We start from the raw sequence: 26,511 nt of genomic DNA on the forward strand, positions 1-26,511 counted from the left end.
ATTTTGAGACAGTCAGAGAACTGGGTAAAAAGAAAATCCATTCAAAGGAGGCAACACGTTTTTAATGAAAAATATCTTAAAATTCGATGTCTTAGAATAGTATTAATTTTATTGATTACGTTTTGTAGTTTCACGTTTTGTAGTAGCCCTCACAGGGTAAACAGGTCACTTGCTTGTCTTCGTACTTTACTGGAAGAGAAGTGAGACCTCAATCTCTTCTCTTGTTGAGGTTCAAAGGGAAAAATCAGGGAGTAGTGAGCACTGTCTGATGGCTTAACCAAGTCAAGGCTATAAAAGAAAACGATGCATCTGGAGTGTACCAATGACTTTTAATTAATAGCCTCTTATAATTATTAGTTTTTTTTAAGTAAATATAATAATAAAAAAGTTGACAAAAAGTACTTGCTATTTTTCAATATGCATAATTTTCAGGAAATTATCACCACAGACTGTTTTTATAAGTAATCCTCAGTTAATGAGTTTTACCCTTGTTTGTTAAATTTAAAAGTACTTTTTCATTAGCTATTAAGTTTGACAACATCCTGGGAAAAAAATGATCCCAGATTGTATTAAATCAATAGACTACTTAAACTGATATAAAAACATTAAAATTCAACTTGATAGTGAGGCCGACAGACACAAGCAGCAGAAATGAATGTAATTGAACATTCAGTTTCCTTTGTTAGTGTCCTCTAGGCCTTACTATGAAGATCAATTTAAATAATAATTATAATGAAAACAGTCTTTTACATTGTATCGTTTGCTTGAACTTAATTTCCTAAAAACTCTGATCTTCCTACCTACATATAACACATGTACACAAGGAGCATAATAATTATTATGAAGTCATTTTTCCTTCTGCTGTAAAATCTGTTGTGTAATGTACCCTGCGAGCAGAGTCTCCTTTGATCTTCCAAGAAAAATCTGGAATAGGAGGATTGAATTAGGAGACTCTGCTCCCAGGGTATTCAGTAACAAGGACCTCCACCCCAAATTTCTGGGTACAACACTAGATGAATTGACAAGCAATGTGACCTTAAATTGTAACACTGGTTTTCCAAGTGAATGGAAGCCAGAATTGGTGAGCCATATATTAATGAATGTAAGTGCAGAATTGGTAAGCCATATATTAATAATGAATTTTCCTCGAATTTCACAAGAGGTAGGACTTGAAATGAATTTTTTCTCTGAATTTCGTCCATTAATTACAAGTCTTGACTATACGTATGTTTATCCAATCCAGTAAGTATCAGTATGACTGTTTCATTAACTGCGTTGACTTGGCCACTACTAACATCACCTTGGCTACATTATAAATACCTTTGCACCATTTTCCAATTAAAAAGTGAGAATTCCTAGAGCTAAATGATTCTGTTTAAAATCATTGTCATTTTCAAGAATATGGATTGATAAATTTTACACTGCCTTTAAGGCCCTTGAATCTCTGTCATGACGGAACAACACAACTTGGCAAGCTTTGAGCTCACTGAATAATGGAAGTTCTTCTGAATAATTTAACACAGTCATAATCCTTTCTGCTCTTTCTGCTCCATATTGTCACAGTTTAAATTTTGCCAGGGAAACCTCTTGATCTCATTTTGTTGTGTACATAAGTTTCTGGCTATCTCACAATGTTCACCTCAGTATAGCCAAAACTGACGAGCAATACACAGCTTTAATGGTCTCCCCTAATAATTCTGCTGCATGCCATCAAGTAGCTTCGCAGCAACAGATGTTCAACAATCCTTCAGCTATAACATAGGCGCCGATAGATGTGAAGATATTGAAAGTATCCATCTTGGAAGGAATATCTTAATTTAATTATATAAGATTTGGGTGGAACAAAATGCACCAGCCATCTAGAGCTGAAACCATGACAGCCACTGTCTTCTGCATTGCGCATTTGCATTGCTAGTATGCGTCACCTTCCTTCATACAAGAATACGGTTAAGCCACCTTTTACTTTAAAATGAGTTGATAAGTGTTGTCTTCTTCTGAAAAAAAAAAGGGAAATACAAACTCAGTTTGTTACACTTAAGCTTATGATACACAAATACCAAGTTTTCAATGTCTGCTTAATATACTTCAGGGCAAAACATGGCGAAATATTTTCTTCTACACCTTGAAGGTTATCCTAAAAGGGATGTGGGTTAACATTACAAGAGCATAAAATTGCAGTTAGTTAATTTCTGACATGATTCACCAATAGATACTTGTGGAATCTTAAACTTTTTGTCTTCATGGCATATACATTGAAACCACAGAGCTCATCTCGAACTCAGCCTGAAAGATATGCTGACTAAAATTTAAATTTTTCCTAGAGACAGTTCTTAAAAAACATTTTTTACTGATAATGGGGCATTAGTTCACGTTTTGATCCGTGGTACAGTACCAGGCCCACCCTTTATTAATCAAGAGTGGTTGCCAGATTTGCAAAGCAATTTTGTAAGATGCTTTGCTCAGATATTCAGCTAATGATGCAACTTGGACCCTAAGAGGTATGAAGGACACAGCTTCAGGATTGGTGCTGCTACTTATGCAGCCAAACCTAAAACTTAGGCAACTGGGTAGATGGAAATCTGATGCTTTCAAAAAATATATCAGGATAACTTCTCTGGAATCTATTTCTTATACATGGGGCTCTGATGGTATTGCCTGCAGGGGTGGTACAACTTTGGGATCCCATTATTTGATATCTTGCACCTTGTGAGGTTTATCTAGATAAGATCAAATTCTCCATTATTTATTGTAATATACTTCATTAAAGCATTACTTTTACATTACTTACGATACTTCATTTGTCAGAATGAAATTTGTGCAGGGGTGGAGCATGCCCCTGCTTTGCAAGGTCTTTGGCTTTCTCGTCTGAACATATCAGTGGACATTGTTCAGTTCCAGAAAATTTCCATACTTCCCTCTAAGAAAGGATTGGAATTTCCTGGGAGATAGCAGGGGTTCTCTAAGACTAAAACATTTAATAAAGAAATGTATCAAGCTTAATTGGAATTTCCAGGGGGGGTGGGGGTCTTGGTAAAAATGCCCCAAATGGAGGAGGTACAGATATTTTCTGGAACTATGCATTATGAATGTCAGAGCCCTTGTTGTTACAGTTCTTGACTTGCCATCTACTGGCACCTTTTGAAAAGACTGATTTAGTGTACGATCTGAGTAAAGGACTGCACTTACCCCTGAGAAGCTGTACAATAAAATGACCTTCGTCTACAAAATTTCTCACCATCTAAAACAATTTCAAAGTGAGCATATAAAGTTAACTATAAATTTCTAACCAGTTACAGATGGGAAATTTTAAAAAGTACTGGGAAATGTTACACAATTTTCAACCCTACCACTGAATTAGCCCGGAACCTTCAATATATCTTTAGTTTGTTATTGTTCAGTTATTAAATATTGTTGCAAGTGCTGTAATCCTTATAACCTAATTGATCAATATTATCTTAATGTCTGATAGAAAGAAGCTGACTGGGTGAATAGTTCTGTCAAGTCAAACAGTCAGCTACAGTGGAACCCCATCTTAGGACCACCCCATTAATACGGCCACCTCGTTATCATGGACACTTTATTCTAGCCTAAACAACAGCTCAGTCAGTCATTTTCTTATTAAAAGAACCCCTTTAATACAGCCACCCATTAATACACACAGATTTAATTTTGTAGCCTGGTGGTGACCGAATTAACAGGGGTTCCATTGTGCATCTATTTTTCTTTAAATACCGGTATGGGAGCTGGGACAGACCTAGGGAGATTCAGTGGGGTTTGGTTGAACTCCTTAATTGAAAACAAATTGAGACATTATAACACACTGACTTAGCCTTAGAATGTCGGAAATGCCATTTACAAGGACCTCAATTTTAAAAATTTTACGGGGCGGGGTGCACCCAGACGTCACTTCAGGGAATCGCTTTTGGCGGACTGTAACATGAGCCCACTTCACTAAAATCCTGTATCTGCTTCAGGGGAGTATTTAAAAACAAAGATTAATTGCTACATGTGCCTTCTCACCTCGTCATCAACTAGTACATATATTCCTGTTGGCCCTTGTCTAAAAGAGAACAAATGTATATAAAATTAAACATATTAAATAAATTCAATCATACAAAGACATGACATGTACTAATAATATCTAGATCATTTAATATATACGTGTAATTATTCTAAAAGCTCTTAATTATCTTAAGAAAACTTAAGGTAAATAAATATTAAATATTAAATAAATAAATACAATATAAAACTAAATAAAATAATTAATGCAAATTGTCCACTGAGATCATCCCCAACCCTCATTATTTTTGTCTATCACATCATGATTATTTAAAGAGCTACACATGTACACATCCTCATTTATTAATTCTAGACTTTCTCATCATGTTTGATCTGTAGCTGCTTTTAGGATACATTTCCTCATAATGTGGCAAGGAAGATGCTTTTTTTGCTACATCGAATTCAAACAACAGAGTGCTTTTACAGTATTTTTTGTTTCTCTTCAATGTTTCAACTTTTTTAGCTAAATTCTAATGAATCAATTGAAAATGTTTTATAAGTAATAAATATTAATTTTTGTTCCATGAAGGCAACCTTTCTTTTCTGCAAAGTATTTATTTATGCCCTTTTGAATGAGATTTAGTAAACTGCACTGCTTTAAATAGTGAGCAAGATATGAAATAAAGAATACAATGAGGTTAATTTTGCCTTTTTCTGTGTATGACAGAAAGGAGAGAATATTATTATAATATTATCTCTATAAAATAATTCCATAAAATCAATTGAGCTTACTAAAAAACAGTAATTTAATTTACAATATTTATAATTCTCATCCAAACCCACCAAATCATATCCCTTAACCCATTTTTTCATGGGTGAAAGAGCACACGTTACTGCTCTAAGAACACAATGACCCACATGGGACAAGTGACTTCTAAATGCAGATAACTGCACAGTCTTTTGGCATGCAAACCACAATTTGGCTACCATATCATGCATGAAAACCAGTTAGACTCACCTATATATTGCTACAATCTGCTCGACACGGAGGCTACATTTCAGAGCAAGTTTTTTTCTAAGTTCACCAAGATTTAAGGCTTCAAGGAACATGGCATAGTATTCTTTCATACCAGAGTTCTGCTGCGCAGACTCCAGGCAAACGTACATTGTTAAAAGTGGACGAGCAGCCCTTAAAAATTAATGAACAAAAACAGAGATGGTAAGCTTAAGGAAAATAAAGACATGACACAGTATTGTACTGTTACTTTCAAACAATTTAAAGCTTACATGATTAAAGAGATTTTAATTACAAGTGAGGATTCAATCCCATCCATCTTGCCCCACCTGTTTCCTGGCTGATAATAACTGAACTTACTACGAAAATATTATTAAAAACTTGCTTTCAATAAAATTTTGTAATGTTCAGGCTAACATCGACTTAGATAAAATTCCTTCCATGGGGGAGGTATGGGTATTTTCTGGAATTACATGACTGTACAAAATTACAATTACAAGAAAGTTAGGTTACTAACTAAAAAAAGGTTTTTAAGATAAGGAAAGATAGCACATGTCCATTACCTGGCTTGTAATGAGTTATGTAAGCGTATACCATCTGCTGGACCCATGATCTGAATCATGTCTTGCTTAGTCAATCTTAGAAGATCCGCTCCTAATTAACACATAGTTACACAAAGTTCACTAAGTTGTTCATGTGATGATTTAAAATTGACATATCATTTTGTTAAAATGTTGTTCAAATGTGTTTTTTGTTTGTTTGTTTGTTTGTTTTTTGATGGTGGTCAATGCACTTAACTACACCTAGCTAGTTCACAGGCATGCCACTTAAACTGGAAGAAACAAATATATCAACTTCACATAATTATAGGATCAAACTCACAACTGGCAGGAGGAAGACCAGTTGGCTATTTACAAGTATGACCGAGGAGTTGAACTAGGGTCTACTGAGAAAACACTCCAGCTTAGTGGTCAGAGCTGGATTTAATTTGGCAATGCATTGAAATAGGAGAAGCAGGCAAGTAAATTATGTCCCAATACACAGAATGGAACTGTTTACCAACCTGTGTAATTGGCAAACATGTTGAGATAGTTTTGAAATCTGTTATTCTGCAACCAGAGTCTTGTTTCATCAACAGAGGATTCTGAAGTTAATCCCTGAAAGAATGATTACCAGAAATTATGGTATTCAACAGAATGGGGTTTATACAATTATCTACAAAAGCATGAGAGCAATCTTGACATTTTGTCAAGTTTCTTTATTGGTGTCTAATCACAACATCAATCACTAACAAGTCTTCCCAAGACTACTCTCGTTGAATGATAATACTCAAAATTTAAAACAACTCAGTCTAGACTAGCTTTCACTTACAGTGCAGTGCGTTATGCCAGTTGAAGATGGGCTGGATAATACACTACTGGATGGCGACATCGCCTGAACCGTTGACGGAGGAGTCGACATCACTTGACAAGCTGACACAGGTGATGACAAGGATCCAGACATGACTTGGCAAGTTGAAGAAGGTGAAGACATTGAGCCAGCAACTGACCTGAACATTGTAATGCATGTCAGATATGATGCAAGCCATGAAATGTCACCACCTGTATTTCAACTTTATATAAACTTAACATAATTTTGGGATGGAATTACCACATAAAGCTGATGTCTCGTTGGAAGAAAATATATTCACATATTGGGCAGAGTGGTGTGAATGAAGTATTCTCCCTGACCATGAAAAGCAAGTATGAGATGCTGTTCTCTGTTGTGAGTGAATTTTAATGTGCTGCTTTGCGTGAAATATAAATCCTGATAAATTTTTGCTTCATGGCTATCATGAGCTGATGAGATTGTAATGCCATCAATCAACTTTGAAACCGGTAACCTCCACTGCATGTTATATTTTGAACTCTCTTGCTCAGTATTTAGAAATGTGGTCAAACATGGTCTTTCATGTTTGATAAATTACACACTAAGTTACTTACCATAACACAGCACTAACTTAACTACAACAAAAGCAACCAGTTTGTTTGCAAAGTTATACAGTAACTGGATATCAATTTACTAAGAGCAAATTACCCTGGAGACATCCAACAAGAACTGCTGTCATCCTCTAAATTCAGTGGCAGCTGAAAGGAAAAGTTGCAGAGAAAATTGTCCCTAGGTTTCCGCTCAAAAAGAGGGAAGGCAGTTACGACAAGGAGGAACTGGAAACAGTGATATTCTGAGTGCAGGGATGCAGCTAAATACACCAGTTGAAATGGAGATTATTGCCAGCTGAAATCTCACCCCAAAAATAAAAGACTACGGGTACTTTTAAAAGTATAGAGGCCAGAAAAGACAGCTGAGCCTGCTAATTAGCCTGCTTAGTCATTCCTGAGTTACACTATTCCCCTTGTATGAAACAGATCTCTGAAGCAGCGTGAAAATAAAGTCAAGTCCAATAGTCCAGATCTAGTAGAAGCTGCAAGTAGGGCTAGTGGAATCAAATCCTTTCCTTGCCTCACAAGCAAGTGAAGGTTTTGGTCGAAGGAAATTTATTACAGAAGTATGGCTGGTAAGAGATTTAAATTATTGTTAAATATTAATTATTAAATCATGGTAATAAGAATTTTTTAAGGGGGGAGGACTAGTGACAATGACTTTTGACCTAGTGCATCATAATAAGAATTGCCGAACAGCAAGCTCCAAAATTGCTTTTTATTTGCACCCTGAGAAGATGACAGCACACAACTGAAAACACATTGTTCTCAAATGTTATAACTCCTTGTAACCAGTCTTAAATATAGTTATATCTAATTCCAAATGTTCCCAATATACACTACAAACTGCTTGTCATGTTTCATTAACTCTCAAAACAATAGTACCCTATGTCAACAATGTTTTAAAGGTCAGCTTACTTCAGTGAGTTCTGTGTATGCCAGAGTGGGTCTCAACTGGTCCTACAAGGAATCAAGGAACTCATTTATGTTAGCCCCTTATTACTGAAAGTTAATTGCTAACTAAAGACAATCTACCATTAGCTATCACTATCTTTACCTAGTGGTAGTGATGGTAATAGGAGGGGGGGAGGAAGGGGGGAGGGGCAAGCACAAATTAAATGGAGTTGAGGAGGGAGTATCTTGGGGAGATTTAGTTGGGTTTTACATCCTTATGAAAGTTCAGAGAGCTCTCAGTAATACTAATATCTGACTACTCTTGCAATAACTATCATTTTCTCTGTTTTTTGTTGTTGCTGTTTTTTGTTACTGGTCAACTTTCCTGAATCCTAAACCTGGAAAAGTAAAAGCTACTTATTAAGGACATTAAAATATAATTGTTATCTCACCAACTCTTCTTTTGTTTTGTGTTCAAGTTTCTGCATCTCAACCTTAAGCTTCCTGTCTGCACCTTTTGACTGAAAAGAAGACAAAAAAATGCTGTCATTACAAGGAAACACAGCTTGAAGACGTAGAACAAATCAAGACAGAGCAGTGATAGGAATGGCTGATGTCATTGTCATTGTTGTGGGTGTTGCTGTAGGTCATCATTGGCATTAGTGATATTGTCTTGCCAGTGTAGATGTCAACGTCATTGTCATCAGCACATGACCACAATACACGGAAAGCTTCAGCAACAGGAAAGAAAATCTACAAATTAAAAATGATTGATGCTCTAGCTGTCATTGCCATTATCATGATGGTTGCCATTGTCATTGGTGTCAGCATCATTGCCCCTGTTGTCCTAAAGTGTATGACCACAACGCCCTGAATCATCTACTCACTTTAAACACCTTGACTTGACAGCCTGCACTGTGGATTGGAAGAGCATCTGTTGATGAATTGGGGGAGAAAGAATCCACTTGCAGCCTGAATGGTACACCACTCTCACCCCCTGCAATTCAAAGTATTACTTACTACTTATTAACCAAGATTGAGGTCTTTACAGGAAATCTTGAACCGAGACCTTGCCGTATTGAACAATTGATAGCGAGGTCAATATGGCAAAGCCGAGGTTTGAGATTTTCCCATAAAGACCAAACGTTCAAGGTAAATAAGCTGTTTATTATAAGGCTTTCTACTTTGGTTTTGGAGGCCCATAATCGACCCGTGGGCACCACGGCAGAATAATGCCCTAGCATTAGCCAATCAGAACGTACATTATATTGGCTACATACACAAGCCATATAATAATAACAATTAATGAAGACTCATACCAACTTCTGACAGAGGCAAATGTCAACAAATTCAAAAACAACAACAACAACAACAAAACAGTTCATACTAAGGAGTGACCAAATGAGGAATGACTAATAACAACTTAAACATAAGTGTTTATTGTGTCCATAATACATTTGTTACAGAATATAATTATTTTAAGTTTTCTCACCACTCTTTCCTTTAGTAAATTCTGAACTGACACAGTTGATCTGTAGAGAAAGTGAGTAAAATTAAGAATATACCATTAACATTAGGTGCCCAAAGTAGATCTAGATAGATACCTAAGGTTTTCTTAACCAGGGTCTCTCATTCAGTGTATACAAAGTTTAAAACTAATATCAATGCAGGTGCTAACAATTAGGAATAGTGATTGGACTGAGTGGAGGATAATTCAGGAAGTAATCATGCAAGAATTGGACGAGCACAAAGCACGAGGCCCACTCGAAATTTCGAGGATGATTACTCCCTTAATTGTACAACACAAGGTCCAGTTACTAACAATAATAATAATCGTGTCTATAACAAATTTCAAAATTGGCAAAGTCTTTGAGAATTTTGTTTGAGTGAAAAAGCTCTGAAAACTGTAGGAAAAATTGAGAGAGAAGCCATTAGAGCACAGTAATGTGTACGACACGTGAATCACCTCGGTATCCAACTACAAAAAAAGTTGACATTGGATACCTGTAATTGGACATGCATGTGATCGCGTACCAATTATGTGTTAACTAAGCGCACAGAGAACCAATCACAATCAAAAATTTTGTTATAGATACGATTAAACAAATAAACAATAGTAAAAATATAGAGTCTAAGCTTCTGTCACTTACAATGATGTAAACCTCTGATCCCTTGCTTGGATCCCACTCAAATTCATAACAATTAAGTAAGTTTCCCTTACTTCTGATGCTTGACACTCCACTTGACATGGGAACATCTAAAAGGGAATAAATCCAGAATAATTAAATATAAAAAGACCTGGCATGTCTTTGTCAAAAGTCCCAGTATTTTTACAGACCCAAAGCCATATTTAAGATCTAATTAAACCTAAGGAATACTAGTGCACGTTCAAAAACCAGACCATTTTGTTTCATTTCCTAATATTTTTATTGGCTGAATTTCAAAACTATTAATATCTTGAATGCAAACATGGCAAACAAATAGACAGCTTTTCAGGACCGGTAACTACCAGGACTTTCGAGAAAGGGCCCCCAGGGCTTGTAAATTTACAACACAGTACTACCAACCAATTAATAAAAATATTAGCCGACAAATTGAAGTCTGAGTATATCTATATGCAGATCACCCCTTGATGTGAAAACCTTTAATTTATAGTCTACTCTGGTCGTACAAAGCTCTGTGTGGTTAACTATTACTTCTGAACTTGAAATAGGCCATAAGGCTTTGAGCCTTTAGACGAGTGTGTGTACCAAGACAATACACTCTGGTTTTGGAAATTGTAAGGGGGAGGGAGGGGGGGTCTCAAATTGAGAATTTGAAAAGAAAAGAATGATACAAAATGAATTTTTAGAGGGATTGGGCGGGATTTAACCAAAATGGTTACCATGAGTAATTCCTGGGACAACACAAATTTACAGATTGGACACTGCAAAATTAATTTACCCACAGAAAGTTACATATTTAAAAGAGTACCTATTTCAAGAATTCTGTCAGCTGGTCGGTTGTTTTTCCATTCCTCATATTTTTCAGATTCTTGAACTTGAAGCTTTCTCTCATAAAAGCAGAGCTTTACAACACTCTGTGAAGTCAAGGAAGACATTGTATAAAGTAAATGCACTGTAGTAATGTATGTTAAGTATAGCTGACTGTAGGTTTGCACAATGAAGTCTTTTCAGGACCCAGAAACTAAAACTAAGCTGTGTTGAGCTTCAGTTTCTATATCATGAAGTGACAGCAGTCTGTAATATATGCTAGCCTGGAAAATTTTACATTCAATGTAAGGAATGCTGCCACCTATTCTGTAACACACTCAGGCTACTGGTCCCTGAAATAATCTTGGTTTGAACTGCCCTTTGCTAACAATAATCTGAAAGAAATTTCTCAATCTGGGAGCTCAAGACACTTGATGATACATATACCTAATACTTATTTCAACCCAATTGTATGCTTTAGTAAACTTTGACAACGTATCACGCATATTTGGCCGAGCGCTAGCCATGGTTCATATTTTGGGAAGATGTACTTGTTGTACCAAAATACCCAAGGCGAGTCCAAACAAGCCTGGTATAACGCAGAAGTGTACCAAAAAAGCTGTAATTAGGTATTTATTGTACCCATGTGACATTTGCAACTAGTGACCATGGTATCATAGCCATATAATCAGGTCAGTGACTTGCTATTGAACGGTACCAGGAAAGCAGGTCTGCACAACTTCTGACTGATTTGGCTAATAGTGAATTTGGGTAATGTTTATGTCCAAAATACCAGTAGATTTTAAAATGCACATGAAAGATAGTACATGTAATCTGATATTTCTCATTCATTCAAAAATTAATGTCTGGCCAATATATCATTGTGATATCTTTACCTTCATATATTGACCCTCAAACTTTGCTCCTTCCACTGGAAGATACAGCATCTCCAGCAAATAAGGCTGCCCTGAAGATACAATATTAGTTAATTGTAAGGTAAATGCAATTCAAAGTTGTTGGCCTTCAACTGATCAAAGCTTAATTATTATTATTAGCTCTGTTTTTAGTAGCTAAAAGTGCACATTGTGCAGCTGGGTTAGCTCAGTCTATTGGGTGCCTGCCTTCAAAGAGGCCACAACAATACCTTGGTTGAGATATGTCAGTGAGTCTTCTTCGAGCTTCTTTGTTGGGGAGGTCGGAGCTTTCAAAATATGAATAAATCCATAACTCAAGCTGCAAAAGATGGCAAAAACTAAATTGTAGGCAAGGTATTTTTGTTGCTCTAGACACCAACTTTTCTACCAGTTAATTTAATTAATAATTAATATTGATTAAATATTAATTATTATGACATTCCATTACTTTTGGTGTAGACTTTCTAAAAGTCCTTTCCAAATAATCTTGCAACTTCATTGCTCAAAGATCTGCCTTTTGCTTCGCTTGAGAGCGATGATTATGTGAAGGTCAACTTGAAGTCTAGCTGCAAGATATATGGTATACTATATGTATAATTATGTACACAGCTGATTCATGATCATGGCTTTTTCTTTGTTATTGCTGATGTGAAACTGTACTCGACACAAGTTTGACTGCAGTTGTTGTAATTTAACACCGCCTACCTCGTCCCATCTACACTCTCGGAAGATGACATTTGTGATGGTTGAGATGGCAACATCCCACAAGCCATTAACGTCTCCTGTTTTGTTTGCAAAGAAGAATCCAAAGAAGTCACCTCCGTAGATACTCTAAGATGAAGCAACAAAATATATAAGATCACTGCACACATTAATAGCTGTAATTAAAAAATAATGCATGTGAAATTCCCCTTCCAAGCAAAGGGTCAGGATCATTTTGAATGACAATACCTTCCAGTTAAAACTGCTCAAGCATTCCTGGCAATAGCTAGGTGTAGAGTCATATCAGACAGCGGTGCAATATTGTGTAATACTGCAGCACTGTGTAATACACAGTGTAATACTGCAAATAAACTCCCCTTGAAGTGGCCGTATCTATTCAGTGGCCACAGGTGGCATTACCAATTGGCTTTCCTCTATTAGTTTACCCATATTAAAAGCAACCAACAAAAATTCATTCCCAGTCATGTAGTCTGGTCTGGTTCTGAGAAGCATGTGATTAATAAGAGGGCTGAAATAGAAGGCAACAACTGATAAAGACTTTTAACAACTGCCTCACAAAGTGGAGGTTGGATGCCTGAGACATCCAGGAGCTTGCACTATTGGCAGCCAGCTCCTAGATGTAGACTGCTCCCATGGCTGGCACATCCTGGCAAACAAGCCATGAACCCCACCCAGAAGGGAGAAAAGCAGTCACCCTTGGGGTCTAAGAACATGTGGAATCCTGGCACATGCGCAGATCTAAATGTCGCTGAAGGCAAGACTAATGTTCCTTGTTGTTAACTCTGTTAAGTTGGATTTAAATGCATTTAAACAAACTTTCATTATCAATAATTTTCTTTAATATGTGATTCTTTTGTTCCCAGTACTCTGCAGTACCAGGGCTGTCATTAAGTTTTGATTCACATGTAGCCTTAACGTTCACAACCATAATAAACTTGTTACTCTGTGGGAATTGCGTCAATGACGAGGCAGTCCTCATATATGACCAAGGGTCTGGACATCAAACATGCTCAGCCACAACAGGTGCTACAGGTTTTGGCAGAACTCTGAGTACAGTCCTTGTGTATAGGATAAGATACATTTATTGGCCTGTTGTTACTTGCTTGGGGAGGCATGGTGGTCTCATGGTTAGTGCACTTGTCTCCAGATCAAGCAGACCAGGTTCGAGCCCTGGCCGGGGACACAGTGTTCTGTTCTTAGACAAGACACTTAACTCTCACAGTACCTCTCTCCACCCAGGTGTATAAATGGGTACCGGCAAACTTAATGCTGGGGGTAACCCTGCGATGGACTAGCACCCATCCAGGGGGGAGAAGAAATACTCTTAGTCACTTCAAGTTACAGAAACTGGGGTAAGCTGGCCTGATGGGCCACTTGGCTCGTATGCAAACGTTACCTTTTTAGGTACTTACTCTCTAACAGATGATGGATCAGGACCAATTGTATCCATATTCTGGTGAACACCTGGTGGCTCCTCCTTGAAGAGTGACAAGTTAAGCACATTGCTTTGATCGAGAAAGAGAAAATGTCAACCACCAATAAATATTGGCTTTTATTTACCACTCATAACTATTGTATAGTTCAAGTTCTTTGTGTTAATTTAACTAGTGAACCTCTATTTGTTGTTACCATACCCTTATTTGCAATTGATCAATCAGAAGCTCTGTCTATATTCCTGATATATAAACAATAGCCTCCATTTAGCACAAAAATTTGTCTGGATATTATACAAGTCTTTGGACATGATCTGTTCTGAGAGAAAAAGAGTTTTCCGAGAGCATAGCTCAATTATGCAACAGATAATGTCCAATTGCAGGACGAATATCCAAGCATATTTTTGCACCAAATGGAGGCTATTGTGTTTATCATCCTTCAAATATTATATTATAGTACCAATCAACATGGCAGTAGCAGGAGAGGGCTCGGAGAGGAAAGTAGTATCCTGTACAGTGCATTTGGCATATAACATTGACAATTTATACATTTAAGTGAAACAAATACTGTTGATAATCTGGCAGATTACAAAATTCGATGATGGTGAATAGTATATTTTTATTTTTTTTAATCTTTACTATAATTTGCTAAATGATAGACTTCTTTACATTATTCATTTAATCTTATTTTAAATTTATTTATAATTTAATTTGATTTAAAATAGAAGAGTGCGAATGTTGGGAAATGGATTGGGTAAACAAATAACATACTATGTGATAATATAAAAGCTAAAAGATTTGAATGTCCTAAATTTTGTGACCTTATAACAGCAACGATATCAGTGATGTCAGTTACTGTTATTGACGTGCCAACCAGAAATCTATTGGCTAGTCAAACATGAGGTTTTTTCGTTTTAATTAGCTTCTTGGACATTAACTTAATAACAACAACACAATGTTTGTAAACAGATATCTTCCCTATAAAATAAACAAATTTCAAAATTAGTTATGCCTTTTATGCAGATGCTTCCAAGCGTAATCCAATAAGAGGCTTTTATTTTCGAATGCAAAAATTTCTCCGCATTCCTTAACTGAAAAGATTAACAGCGCTAAACAAAATTTAGCTGAAGCTTGCAATTGCAGAAAATGATCAACACGAACTTGCATTTTCACAGTGCAACCGTACCTTTCACAGTTCCAAGAAAACAAGAATCCTTCTGTATCATTAATTGACAAAGTTTTTGTACGAACCTCATGTTATATGCACCGTCTGCTCCATATTCATTGCCTAAGCCAGACAGATTCAACAACTCTGAGGCTAGACCGCCATCAAGTCCACCATCCATGTCGTCGATTCTCCAACTTGTATTACTCGACATCACGGCGGTTTTTTTACACCATTTGCTCTGTAAAACACGTCAATTTGAAATCATTGATACCACATGGGCCTGAATGACCCATACACAATCAAGATGACGAGATATCTCTGCGAGAAATCACACAATAACACTTAAAACTCAGCAGAATGACAGGTCAACCCGCTTCAAAGCAACTTGCACATGTTCCACTAGTTCGGTGGAGACTGGGCCGAGACTTTGTCAGACACACGAAAAATATAGGCAGGCATAGCGTGCTAACGTTATTGAAGAAAACCTCGAGTTAGTAAAAGAAAGACATTGGAGTGCCCATGAAGTAAAAATAATTGCTACTTATTTGAAAGGCTTTTCAAAATAAAAAAGAAAGTCGTTTTCCTTTTTGGAATATCTTCTTTTGTTTAGATATATTTACGTTTTTGTATTATGCAAATGAGGAAATTGATGATGTCATAAATTGTTCCACTAAAACGTTAACAGTAAAATACTAGCTAACACTGAATCAGGAATATCTCTAGAAATATTAGAGCGGTGTTCTTCAAACTTGGCACCAGAAATTTACATCATAAAAGAAACAAAATGACACCTGTTATGCCGTTTTCATAACAACAAATCACTTTCAAATCACATTCCGAGTATTTACAAGTCACTCGCGTGATTTGTTATGTCAGGGCGGAAAAAGGCCATATACGAGCCCTGGTTATGTCGCGCAGCATTCGCTCGTTACTCTTAGTTGGCGTAGCACGCTCAGAACTGTGAACGATGTTAGGTAACCAGTAATTCCAGTTGGCTTTTTAAACCGAGGATGACCGAAGTTGTTCGGTCGAAACGTCTTTGTATAATCAGTGTCAAACACAACTTGGAATGTATTTCACCAAATAAGGATGAAGTATTTGGCCATTGACCAAGACTTAATGAATGGCTCGTGCTATCAACTGTCCTCGATTTGTAAACGCAAAAACTGTAAAAGCGTTTCGAGGCAAGAAAGAAAAAAAAGAGGAATCAAAGAAGTGGGCACGTTCTCAGGCCCGGGATTCTTTAGCTTTTTTTCAAGCCTTGGGAATCTTCCGTCAATCAGTTGCTTGAATGTCGTGATAGGAAGGGAGGATTGCAAGGTTGGAAATTTTATTTCACTCCCTTGGAAAATAAATCTACTGTTACTTACAACTTCGTAAAGCGAGAGTCTACTGCATAATTGCTTTTAAGACTGGGGGCGGGGGTGGTATTCCCATATGAAAAGGTCGGGGACGCTCGCCGGAGGACTTGAATTAAACCCCTAGCCCCTAAAGGTGACCAAACCTGGGCGCTGGACGTGGCTTTAGCGTTGTTATACCAAACGGAAATGACAGCCTTAATAATTACTATTTCTTCGAGTGTACCCTAGCTCAAATGATATTTACTGCGCTTTTCAATAACATGCAATAACACGTTTTTCGCTACCGTCTATCAAATGTTCGGCGGCTCCTCCCAGCCTCCGGCTACTGCCGAGCGCGCGGTAATCAAATTGTTGAGCACAGTTCAGACAACGACACAGTGCTCGGCAGTAGTCGGAAGCTTGGAGGAGCCGCCGAACATTTGATTGACGGTAGCGAAAAATGCATTGTCGGTTGAGCTTTGAATTTTAGAGTCCGCATGTCATTGAAAGGCGTAGTAAATGGCAGAAAATAACACTGTTTCCCGCTGAATACCCTAAGTGAGACCAAAAACTCATGTCACATAAAGTAAGCTAAAGTACAACAGAAAATATCCCCAGGAGGGGCCACTACAAAATATAAAAGAAACTCGGCTGAAAAAACGTGTATTTGATTATTGTTTTCTGAGAGATTTTTCGAGATTTTAACAACAACCCGTTTGTAACAAGGGAATTAAGTCTGAAAAGGAGGTCCCGGAACTGAGCAGTTAATTTTAATTAAAATGCAAATCGTGAGCGGAGCCCCGGGCGGAGCTTACATCTGCTTATAGATCGTTTCCACGCCACCAAAGTTTTTATCCTCATCAGGCATAAGAGGGGCTAAAGTTGTATCTGTTTACAATTTTACGGCTCAATAGTGTGCTTCGTTTGGCAACCAGCATATTTTGAATTTCAGAGTTATGGCGGTGCGTGACACAAAGCTACGATCGCATTTGTCGAAAAATATATGCCTATCTCATGTTTTTCAGCTTTTTTAGAAGTTGGAGCATTAGAAACAGTGCTTATGTAAATAATTGTTTCTTCAGAACAGATAATCAGTCGCCTAGATAACCAAAGTAAGTTCCAGATGTTTACACTATTTTCTGGCCGCCATATTGGTTCACCACACAGGTGCACGAACATGGCGTTTCCATACTGAGTATACTGGGCTCTGTAAATTTCAGCGAAACATTTCCACAAATATCTGCAGTTTGGGAAAACGCACAGACCTAAAACTTGGAGAAGTGCCTTCGTTATTTATTTCCTATAAGATCACATTTTCTTGACTTTATCCACTGAATGGTTTTCGATTTATTTTTTCTTGCGTGACAGTGAAGACTATCTTTATAAAAGAAAGTATGTGAAGTTTATATGAAATAATTCATATATGAACTGCGGTTGTAGATGAAAGTGAAGAATGATCATCGCAGTGAATGATCATCGATGATCATTCTTCACTTTCATCTACAACCGCAGTTCATATATGAATTATTTCATATAAACTTCACATCATTTCACTCCTCACGGGAAGATATTGACTCAATTAACTGACCTCGCTCCCAATGTGTGGCTTCCTAGCTCAGTTGGTAGAGCATCGCACCGATATCGCGGAGGCCACGGGTTCGAATCCCGTTGAAGCCCTGATTTTTTTCAGGCTTCTTCTTTCCAATTGCTTATATTGGAAAATTACGGCGATGATCATTCTTCACTTTCAAAAGAAAGTATGCATGCAAATGTAAACAACAACATCGATATTGAATATAAGAAGATTTATTCGGGCATGCAAGATAAGAACATCATATCATAAGGATAAATTATAGCTAGGTTAGTTTACGTGGAAGGACGGATAAAAAGAAGCCAGCTGAGTGTCGTCCTGGGTGAAAAATCTCGCAGCTCCCCGCGCCGATAACTTTTTTCGCCGCAGAACCCTCGGGAGGTCTCGGGATAGAATGCTAAAAAGCTGAGGGTGAACTCAATGTGTGATAGAGAAATCAAACTTTCCTTAGCAAATGTTTGTATGGAATGATAGGCTGGTGTCGAGATACATTCAAGCAAAACGTGCGTAAAGGTTGATTAAGGTATCCATAGAGGCGAACTGCATTTTTATGTAATTCTTCGAACACAACATGTTTTCGTAGCTTCGGTGGGGCTTCTTGTATGATCTCTTCGACATAATCACGCCATATATTTGATACATTTGTTTGGTTTTTCTTATGAGGGCGGTGAATAGGATTACCAGCTGTAACTGGAGCAAACAAAAGTGCTTGGCCGGGAAATTTGACTTGGACTCTGGTTACGGTGTGTGGATTAATGCAATACCAGTTGTGGGGCTCGTATCGCGTCGGATACGGGAGGATATGTTCAACAGCTTTGTGATGAAAAGCGTTGAAGATTGCATCAAAAAACACAGTAGGTAGAACTAGAGATGTCTTCTTTATACCACACTTTTTTCTCCTTTTGCGAAGCACGACACTTGCTCCATTGTGACGCTTATAATCTAACACTCCCACAGCCGGCTCGTAATCCAACAGCCACTTTTCCACAGCTCGAAACGGCGATATCTCTCGCATGTTGACAGGAGTAAAGTGATTGTACTTAAGAACCGTGTCGTCGTTAAGGAATATGTAGTAATGGTAGCCTGGTGTTCTATTCAGTGCGGCAAAAAAGAGCACATTTCTTGCCGATGCCCAGCCGGTCTTCGGATCAAACAAATAGCTGATGTGTGATTGATTGCCTTGTGCAGTCAGACATTTGACGCGGAAACTCAGCACCATTACATCACAAGCGCAAGTCTTGGGATCACCGATTTGAGAAGAAGTTGCCAAGTTGACGGGGAGGCATTGCTCGGTTCCTGTGAGATAAATGAATGGCTTCTTAAATGTGCGCCTTCGTGCTGCGTCATAAAAATCCAAGCTGTTGTTAACTTTCACCTGCTGAATAAACTTGTTCTGGTTGTTGAAGTGTTCCGAGGCATAAAAAGCCTTGAGGATGATGATAATGTAAGCAAGGGCTAACAGGAATGAAAAACAAAGACTTAACCTTATAAACTTCATGTCGGAACACTGTGGAAGACTTTTGCGTGCCGTGAAAATCGTCTCCTTGTAACAGATGATCTGGAGTATTCTGGTCACGCTGAGCAATTTCTACGAGCTACTTACTTTCAATGCTGACTTATTAAAACAAAACAAAATCACCCTTGGGACGGCAAGAAGCCGACCGCGGCCGCCTAATAGAGGTGGCCGTTGAATAGAGGTTTTTATTACAGCTTACAGTGTATAGCTGGCAATTTTTTCCGGGATTTTGGCCGCTGGCAGCCAAATATAAGTTGGCCGCTAAAGGCTGCCGCCCACTAGCCGATGTTTTGTCGTAGAACTGCGGATTTTTATTCGGGGTCAAATCGGGTAAAAATTTGTCGGGCCGTCAGCTTGCCGCACACTAGCCGATTTTTTGTCGCGACTAACCGCGTTCAGGCTTGGGGCCGAGTCACCCAAAATCAAGATGGCGCCTATTCCACTCACGTGACTCTCATGACATTTCCTAATTGGTTGAGGCGCGAGCGAGCCCCGACAAATTATCTTGGTCCACCACACACTAGTCGACCCGACAAGACTTTTTGAGATCTAGCACTGTCAGATATCGCCCGACAAGCCCGATCTTGTCGCAGACTTGTCTGAATTAAGTGAAGATTTTTTGTCGGCCGACCAAAATTCGGCTAATGTGCGGCGGCCTTAATACGGGCCCGCTTAATAGAGGTTCGGCTGTATTTTGATTCATGCTAAAATCTCATTTTTACTTTTACTGGCAATTTTTAACCATAAAGGCTAATTTTTAAGAGGCCCAGCGCCTAAGAAACGAACGATGATTTCCGGCTAAAAAATAAAATCGGCCGATTTTTATCTCCCAAGTAGAGGTTACCGAATACTATTTAAAAATGAATTTCTTTTGTTTCAGTTTCGCTTTAAACCAAAAATATCGAGCCGCAAACTTTTTCCGTCTGATAGCAGCAAAATCAGGCCGAAAATAAGGCCCCGCAAAAAACTGTTCGGAAATTACTATCGCGACGCAAAATAATGAGAAAACTACACAGTATTGAAGAACAAAGCCTTTTGATGCAATATCATTGGATAAACATCAAAAAACTGCCGAAGCGATTAAAAAATAAAGTTTCAAATGTTGCATACTAAATTAGATGGAGCGTTGGAGCTGATTTTAAAATAATTATTTCTCAAAAGTTCAACGCTTTTGAAAGCAATCACAGTGATGAATCAGACATTGGAGGGATACACATCACGTTTCTGGAAAAACATTTTTCGGCCAAAGTATATTGACCTTATAAAAAGCGTTCAAAGTTACCGTGTTTACCGTTATCCTGCTACTTCGGCGAAACACTTCTCTTTTGCCAATACGGCCGTGGATAGCGTGGTAAACGCCACTTTAAACCTTGCTAGGCATTCGAAGACCATCCTGAGTAGAAGGACGTAGAATTAAAAGAGAAAGGAAGATGAAAAATACGCAGAAAAAGAAAATAATTCGAAATCACCATCTGCTAACAAAAGTTGAATCTGGAAAATGCCGTCACGTGACAGCGACCATTGACGTCATTTGTCACGTCAAGTCACAAGAGCGTGGGAAAACGAGTCTGCAATGTCCTTCAGGCGGTCAGCGGCTAGGGATCCAGTCGTGACCCCACAACTCAGATCACGCTGCGGCCAAAACGGTGTGGCGGTTGGGGAAGTTTTTCTTTCTGAGTGACCATCATTTTTGAAAAATAACATAACATTGTTCCACTAAACGTTTTCTGGCCGGGAAAAATTGTTTACCTGTTTGTGCATTCGTTTGGATTCCGCCGCTGTTTATACAAATGACGTCAATGGCCGCTGTCACGCGACGACATTTTCCAGATTCAACTTTCGTTAGCAGATGGTAATTTCGAGTTATTTTCTTTTTCTGCGTATTTTTCATCTTCCTTTCTCTTTTAATTCTACGTCCTTCTACTTAAGATGGTCTTTGAATGCCTAGCAAGGTTTAAAGTGGCGTTTAACACGCTATCCACGGCCGTATTAGCAAAAGAGAAGTGTTTCGCCGAAGTAGCAGGATAACGGTAAACACGGTAACTTTGAATGCTTTGTGCAAGGTCAATATACTTTGGCCGAAAAATGTTTTTTTCAGAAATGTGATGTATATCCCTCCATATCTGATTCATCACTGTGATTGCTTTCAAAAACGTTGAACTTTTTAGAAATAATTATTTTAAAATCAGCTCCAACGCTCCATCTAATTTAGTATGCAACATTTGAAACTTTATTTTTTAATCGCTTCGGCAGTTTTTTGATGTTTATCCAATGATATTGCATTAAAAGGCCTTTTTCGTCAACACTGTGTAGTTTTCTCATTATCTTGCGTTGCAATAGTAATTTCCAAACAGTTTTTGCGGGGCCTTATTTTCGGCCTGATTTTGCTGCTATCAGACGGAAAAAGTTTGCAGCTCGATATTTTTGGTTTAAAGCGAAACTGAAATAAAAGAAATTCATTTTTAAATAGTATTCGGTAACCTCTACTTGGGAGATAAAAATCGGCCGATTTTATTTTTTAGCCGGAAATCATCGTTCGTTTCTTAGGCGCTGGGCCTCTTAAAAGTACACTGGTGTTACATCTAGTATTCTAAGCTGGAAGCACAAAGATCTGCTACCATTTGCACTCACGTGCCGGTTTATCCGTGGTTTATCGCAAACGAACTCTGCGCAATAGGCGACTTGCATGATGGTGTCAATTGACTACAACTACCAGAATGCTTCACTTTTCTTGTTTCTTATGCTAATTAGGACAATTGTTTTTTAAACCCGACGGGAAATTCAAAATTTAAATAATAAAGAAAAAACGAAAGGAATTCTGGTAGTTGTAGTCAAATGACGACAACGTGCAAATCTGCTAATATTGGCAACTGATTCGAATATTTCCGATGATGAATAGAAATAGTCAGCATTTACATTGCTGTTCCTTAGTTCTGGCTTACTCTTATAGATCTTGGCTTCAGAGTACTCTTCCATCAATTCAATTTTGAGCTTCGTTGAATACTGAACTATTTTCACTGTATTTTTAGCCACTAAGTAATTAAAGTCAACAAAATTTGTTTAACGTACTCAAAATATAGACAATGAAATATAGCTGTTCCCACGGTTAACATCCCAAAGCCAAGGCGATTCAAAGTCGTGGTCTTGAACAGAATAAATAATTGTTGTCCCAGTTATGTAATGAAAGCACGTCATGTCGCATCCTGACAAAAGAGGCCACTCACGGTCCAGAATCAAAACAACAAACAAGCGATCGCGAACGATCTAAAAAGCAAATCATCTTGTTTACACGTGCTTTGCGATGATGTAATTTGTTTTCGCCCGACCAAAAACACTCTAGTCTGCATTGGGACTGCATTCCCTATTTTGTCGAATGCAATCAGAGTGAAAAACCAGTTCAAGGAAGACTCCAAAACGTCGAAAACAACAAAAGAACCCACAAAAGAGAACAAGAATGACGTAGCAGATGGACACGAAATGTACGCACAAGCACATGGTTTGGCGATGATGTCATTCGTTTTTGCCCCTGCTGCGGGGCGGCCAAATCGGTGTCGCAAGATCCAAGGTGAACAAAGGTGAACCGTCCCATGAAACTTGACTCAAGTCGCGGCATTAGGACTGCGTTCTACGAACGCAATTAGGCACTCAAAGGGGTGTCTGGGGCTACACTTTTAGGTGCGTTCTTATCGAGTGCAGTTAAAGTTACACATGCGATATTAGAATCGAAGGGCATATTGTAAGAAAAAAAAAAAAATTGGGCTTACAGTATGAGTATAAATAAGTCTGATCGAGATGATCACGCCTAAGTGCACTTGAGGTGCTGGGATTTGATAACGTTTCATACATTTGAAGAGACGACGCTTGAGGTTCGATCTTCTTAGAGTAATTTCATACTGTGGCTTCATGGGTGGCCTGAAGGTTTTGTCAGTAAGGTCTGATAATAGCTCGAATTCTATTCTTACAAAGTAATCTTTAGAGTGGTTCGGTGACGGGTGATACTAAACTGAGGATTGCAGACCGCGGAACCTGCGAGACCTATATTTTTTTTGTCCAAAAAAACGTATCCGAAGAAGACGTGATTAACTATAATTTAAAAAGACTGCGATAAAATACTTTCTACAGACATTGAGAAACTGTTTCAATTAAAACCGACGACGTTTCGACGTTGAACTCACGTCATTATCAAGTCAAAAATCATAGTGAAGGTAAAATGTGTAATACTAATTTAAACAATGGTTCAGTTACAAAGGGAATGAAGCGATAACAATGTCCTTTAAACAAAGAGTTTCGCATGAATGTAGTTAGTCTGCGTGTTGAAGCTGGGATTTCGTTCTTTTATGGAAAGTATCTCGTAGATGAGGCAATCAAATTAAAAAAAAAAAAGTAAAATAAAAAATAGAAGAAAAATAAAAACCTCAACATTGTTCGAAATTTTGTTTTCGGGTACAAAGAAAAGAGAAATGTTTTTATCGTCATTGACGTCCAAGTAGACATACTTCCACCCCAGGATATATGCGATAGTCACATGGTATCAAGTCACATGGTGCCGTTCTCTTCTAAAACAAACATGGCGAAATGACGCAGAAAGCGCATGAAAGCGACAAGAAATTATATATGCCAAAACTATTAAGTCATTCTTTATTGATTGCAATGTTTGCGAGGCATGCAGAGGAGGAAGAATGTCTTCCCATAATGCATTGCGACTGAACCTTATATATCAAAATGTTCCGTGACGTCATCATCTGGCGACGGGACTCTCGTATCATGGCGTCCCTTTCGTGTCTGGGAATGGTTAGCTCTTTGATAGGGCGCAATTCCTGTATTTAGTGGCATGTGTGTCGGTGAAAGGTCAATGCACAAATGCTTTGTGTAATTTGCCCTTATTGTACGTCCATTGCGTTTCGAAACGGAAGACTTAATTGTTCGACCCCTTGGTTTAGGATTATTGACTTAGCTTCGTTTGTCGTCTAGAGCACGTAAGTTTTGTGGACAAAGTAACTGAAAGAAGAGTTTCGCTGGTTCCACGTGTCTACGTACACGTACGTAGAAGATTTCTCTCGTATTTTCCCCTAATTTTATTTTTTTTATATGCCGTCTAATTTGGAAATAATTTGATGAGGAAAATTGTGAGGCCAGGAACTACAAGGCCTAGTAAGACCGAGTCTAATTTTCGCAACCAGAGATTTGTTTAATCCAATTATTTTTAATATGGACAATCACGTTGCCCTGTTACGTTTTAAATATACTGTTCATACTAGCAAAAAGTCTAAAAAAAATGTTATCATAAGGTCAATGTAGCCAGAACTCGACTGCTTTATGGTATAAACATTCATACAAGGAGGTCTCAGCAAATTTAATGATGCTGATATTCGATATTACAGAAATAAGATGAAAATAAAAATGTTTGTCGAGCGACTTAAACGAAATACTCCTATCAACTGCTATTTTGCAAACCACTGCTTTTCAAAACTGCTGCGCCGACACAGGAATTGGTAATTGGTAATTTGGACAGCAGTGCGATGGTTCTTTTGATGGGATTTTAGGCTAACAAGTTAATCACTTATTCTTGTAGCAGCATTCAAGAAGAACGGTTGCCAGCTGAAAGAGAACACCCTCCACTGTACAGAGAAAATCCGGCCACGCCTTTGTACCAAAGAGGTAGCATTCCAGATATGACAGTCGAAGACTGCATAGATATCCTGACTTAAGACCACAATGAGGAGTATATGTGCCATCGACAACCCAAACATGTCCAGCGAAACGCTGTCTTCCTTATCAGTACAGTCTCTGTCAAGCTTCACGATCTTCCTGCTGATGACAACGGTACTTACCGGAACAATGGAACACGTGTTTGGACGTACGGGGTCGCCAGAAAGCCAAATGGAAGTGTGAAGAAAAAGCTCGACACCAAAGGTAAATTACCATCAACCGAAAGAATCCCTGGAAAGCAGTACCTGGAAGTAAAAAGAACATACCGAAAGAACAATTCTTGCCAGGACTTTCACCAAGTGGTAACGTTCGCTGAATAATCTGGTAATGTTGCCAACAACAACCTGGCGGTGTTACAATATATTTTTGTAAGAGGAAAAGAGTGACAGTTCCAGATTACAGCACATTGGAATAAGAAAGACAAAAGTGGTCCTTTTCTTCAAGTCAGTAGTGCAACCCAAAAACGCATCAGAATGAGTGTGAAAAACCAGAAACCTGCAGAGGCTACGCGAGACCTGCCTCGACGTTCAACCATGATGACAGCTGAACGTTCTGCCGATGCACCAAGAGATCTGAAACAGATTTGGAATGTACGAGCTTCGCTGAAGAATCAAGAAAACCAGGAGAGAGGAATCCCTGTAGAGAACTCCAAAGATAAGCTCCATAGTGTCATGATAATGGCAGTACAGGAGCAGGGAACCGACGGCGAAGGAGAATTCCTTCACAGCATTACAGCATGACCAGAGCCAGTGTGTATCCTAGGTTACCAATACCAGTTCCACGATATTTCACGATTTTGTTCTAATTCTAGTCAAGTTACCACCCGTTAGGAATCGGCACCACTTTAAACTTGGACGAATTTTATGTCATCCCTATTGCTTACAGAAGTCTGATTCTCGAAAATAGCAGGGACGGGAACTCGCCAACCTTTATTGGATCTACTCTCGTTCATATGAGCGGTTCCTACAGTGCATACTGCCACTTGGCTAAATCTAAGCTTCCAGAGGTGGACAGTGGTATGGTAGATCTCAGAGGTATTGTTACAGATGGCGAGGCAGGGCTGATGAAAGCGATGAAAGTGTTCTATCCACAAACATGACAGCTTCGCTGCAGCCGTCACTTCAGAGAAAACTGCCAAGACATATAGAAATCTCTCGGCATTAAGGGTAACGATCAGAAATACTTCATAGACATCATTAATTTGGCACCGCTGTTGATGGCATTTTTCACGAGGGCCTTTTAGACTCTCAAGAAACCG

At 38.3% G+C, this 26,511-nt stretch overlaps 2 protein-coding genes across 4 annotated transcripts; both read right to left on the bottom strand.

Moving 5' to 3' along the window:
* Positions 1 to 536: 536 nt before the first annotated feature.
* Positions 537 to 21,620, bottom strand: LOC145487599 (transcription factor CP2-like). Of its 3 annotated transcripts, none has more exons than XM_081466420.1 (19): positions 15,181 to 16,115; positions 13,909 to 14,001; positions 12,479 to 12,604; positions 12,004 to 12,092; positions 11,756 to 11,826; positions 10,861 to 10,966; positions 10,038 to 10,144; positions 9,380 to 9,419; positions 8,775 to 8,884; positions 8,340 to 8,408; positions 7,912 to 7,953; positions 7,091 to 7,140; positions 6,386 to 6,563; positions 6,078 to 6,171; positions 5,578 to 5,668; positions 5,018 to 5,188; positions 4,021 to 4,060; positions 3,187 to 3,238; positions 537 to 1,994 (listed from the first exon to the last, which is right to left on the bottom strand). In XM_081466420.1, exons 1-19 carry the CDS (start codon positions 15,306 to 15,308, stop codon positions 1,960 to 1,962), a joined length of 1,692 nt encoding a protein of 563 aa, XP_081322546.1. In that variant the 5' UTR covers positions 15,309 to 16,115; the 3' UTR covers positions 537 to 1,959. The 3 variants fall into 3 exon arrangements, with proteins under 3 accessions (XP_081322546.1, XP_081322545.1, XP_081322544.1); XM_081466419.1 differs by lacking the exon at positions 537 to 1,994 and adding an exon at positions 20,836 to 21,620 and having other exon boundaries at positions 2,004 to 3,238; positions 15,181 to 15,415; XM_081466418.1 differs by lacking the exon at positions 537 to 1,994 and having other exon boundaries at positions 2,004 to 3,238; positions 15,181 to 16,116.
* Positions 18,193 to 23,194, bottom strand: LOC145487601 (uncharacterized). The gene is made up of 2 exons (XM_081466422.1): positions 22,487 to 23,194; positions 18,193 to 19,805 (listed from the first exon to the last, which is right to left on the bottom strand). Exon 2 carries the CDS (start codon positions 19,524 to 19,526, stop codon positions 18,465 to 18,467), a length of 1,062 nt encoding a protein of 353 aa, XP_081322548.1. The 5' UTR covers positions 19,527 to 19,805; positions 22,487 to 23,194; the 3' UTR covers positions 18,193 to 18,464.
* Positions 23,195 to 26,511: the final 3,317 nt, after the last annotated feature.

Source organism: Orbicella franksi, chromosome 5 (assembly GCF_964199315.1).
Source record: "Orbicella franksi chromosome 5, jaOrbFran1.1, whole genome shotgun sequence".
In the NCBI taxonomy this organism is placed as follows: domain Eukaryota; kingdom Metazoa; phylum Cnidaria; class Anthozoa; order Scleractinia; family Merulinidae; genus Orbicella; species Orbicella franksi.

Coding starts and splice junctions, on each gene's coding strand:
- LOC145487599 (XM_081466419.1), bottom strand. CDS start 15,308: ATGTCGAGTAATACAAGTTGGAGAATCGACGACATGGATGGTGGACTT. Junction 8,885..9,379: donor ATTTACTAAAGGAAAGAGTG/GTGAGAAAACTT, acceptor TTTGAATTGCAG/GGGGTGAGAGTGGTGTACCA. Junction 8,409..8,774: donor GTCAAGTCAAGGTGTTTAAA/GTGAGTAGATGA, acceptor TCTTCTTTTCAG/TCAAAAGGTGCAGACAGGAA.
- LOC145487601 (XM_081466422.1), bottom strand. CDS start 19,526: ATGAAGTTTATAAGGTTAAGTCTTTGTTTTTCATTCCTGTTAGCCCTT.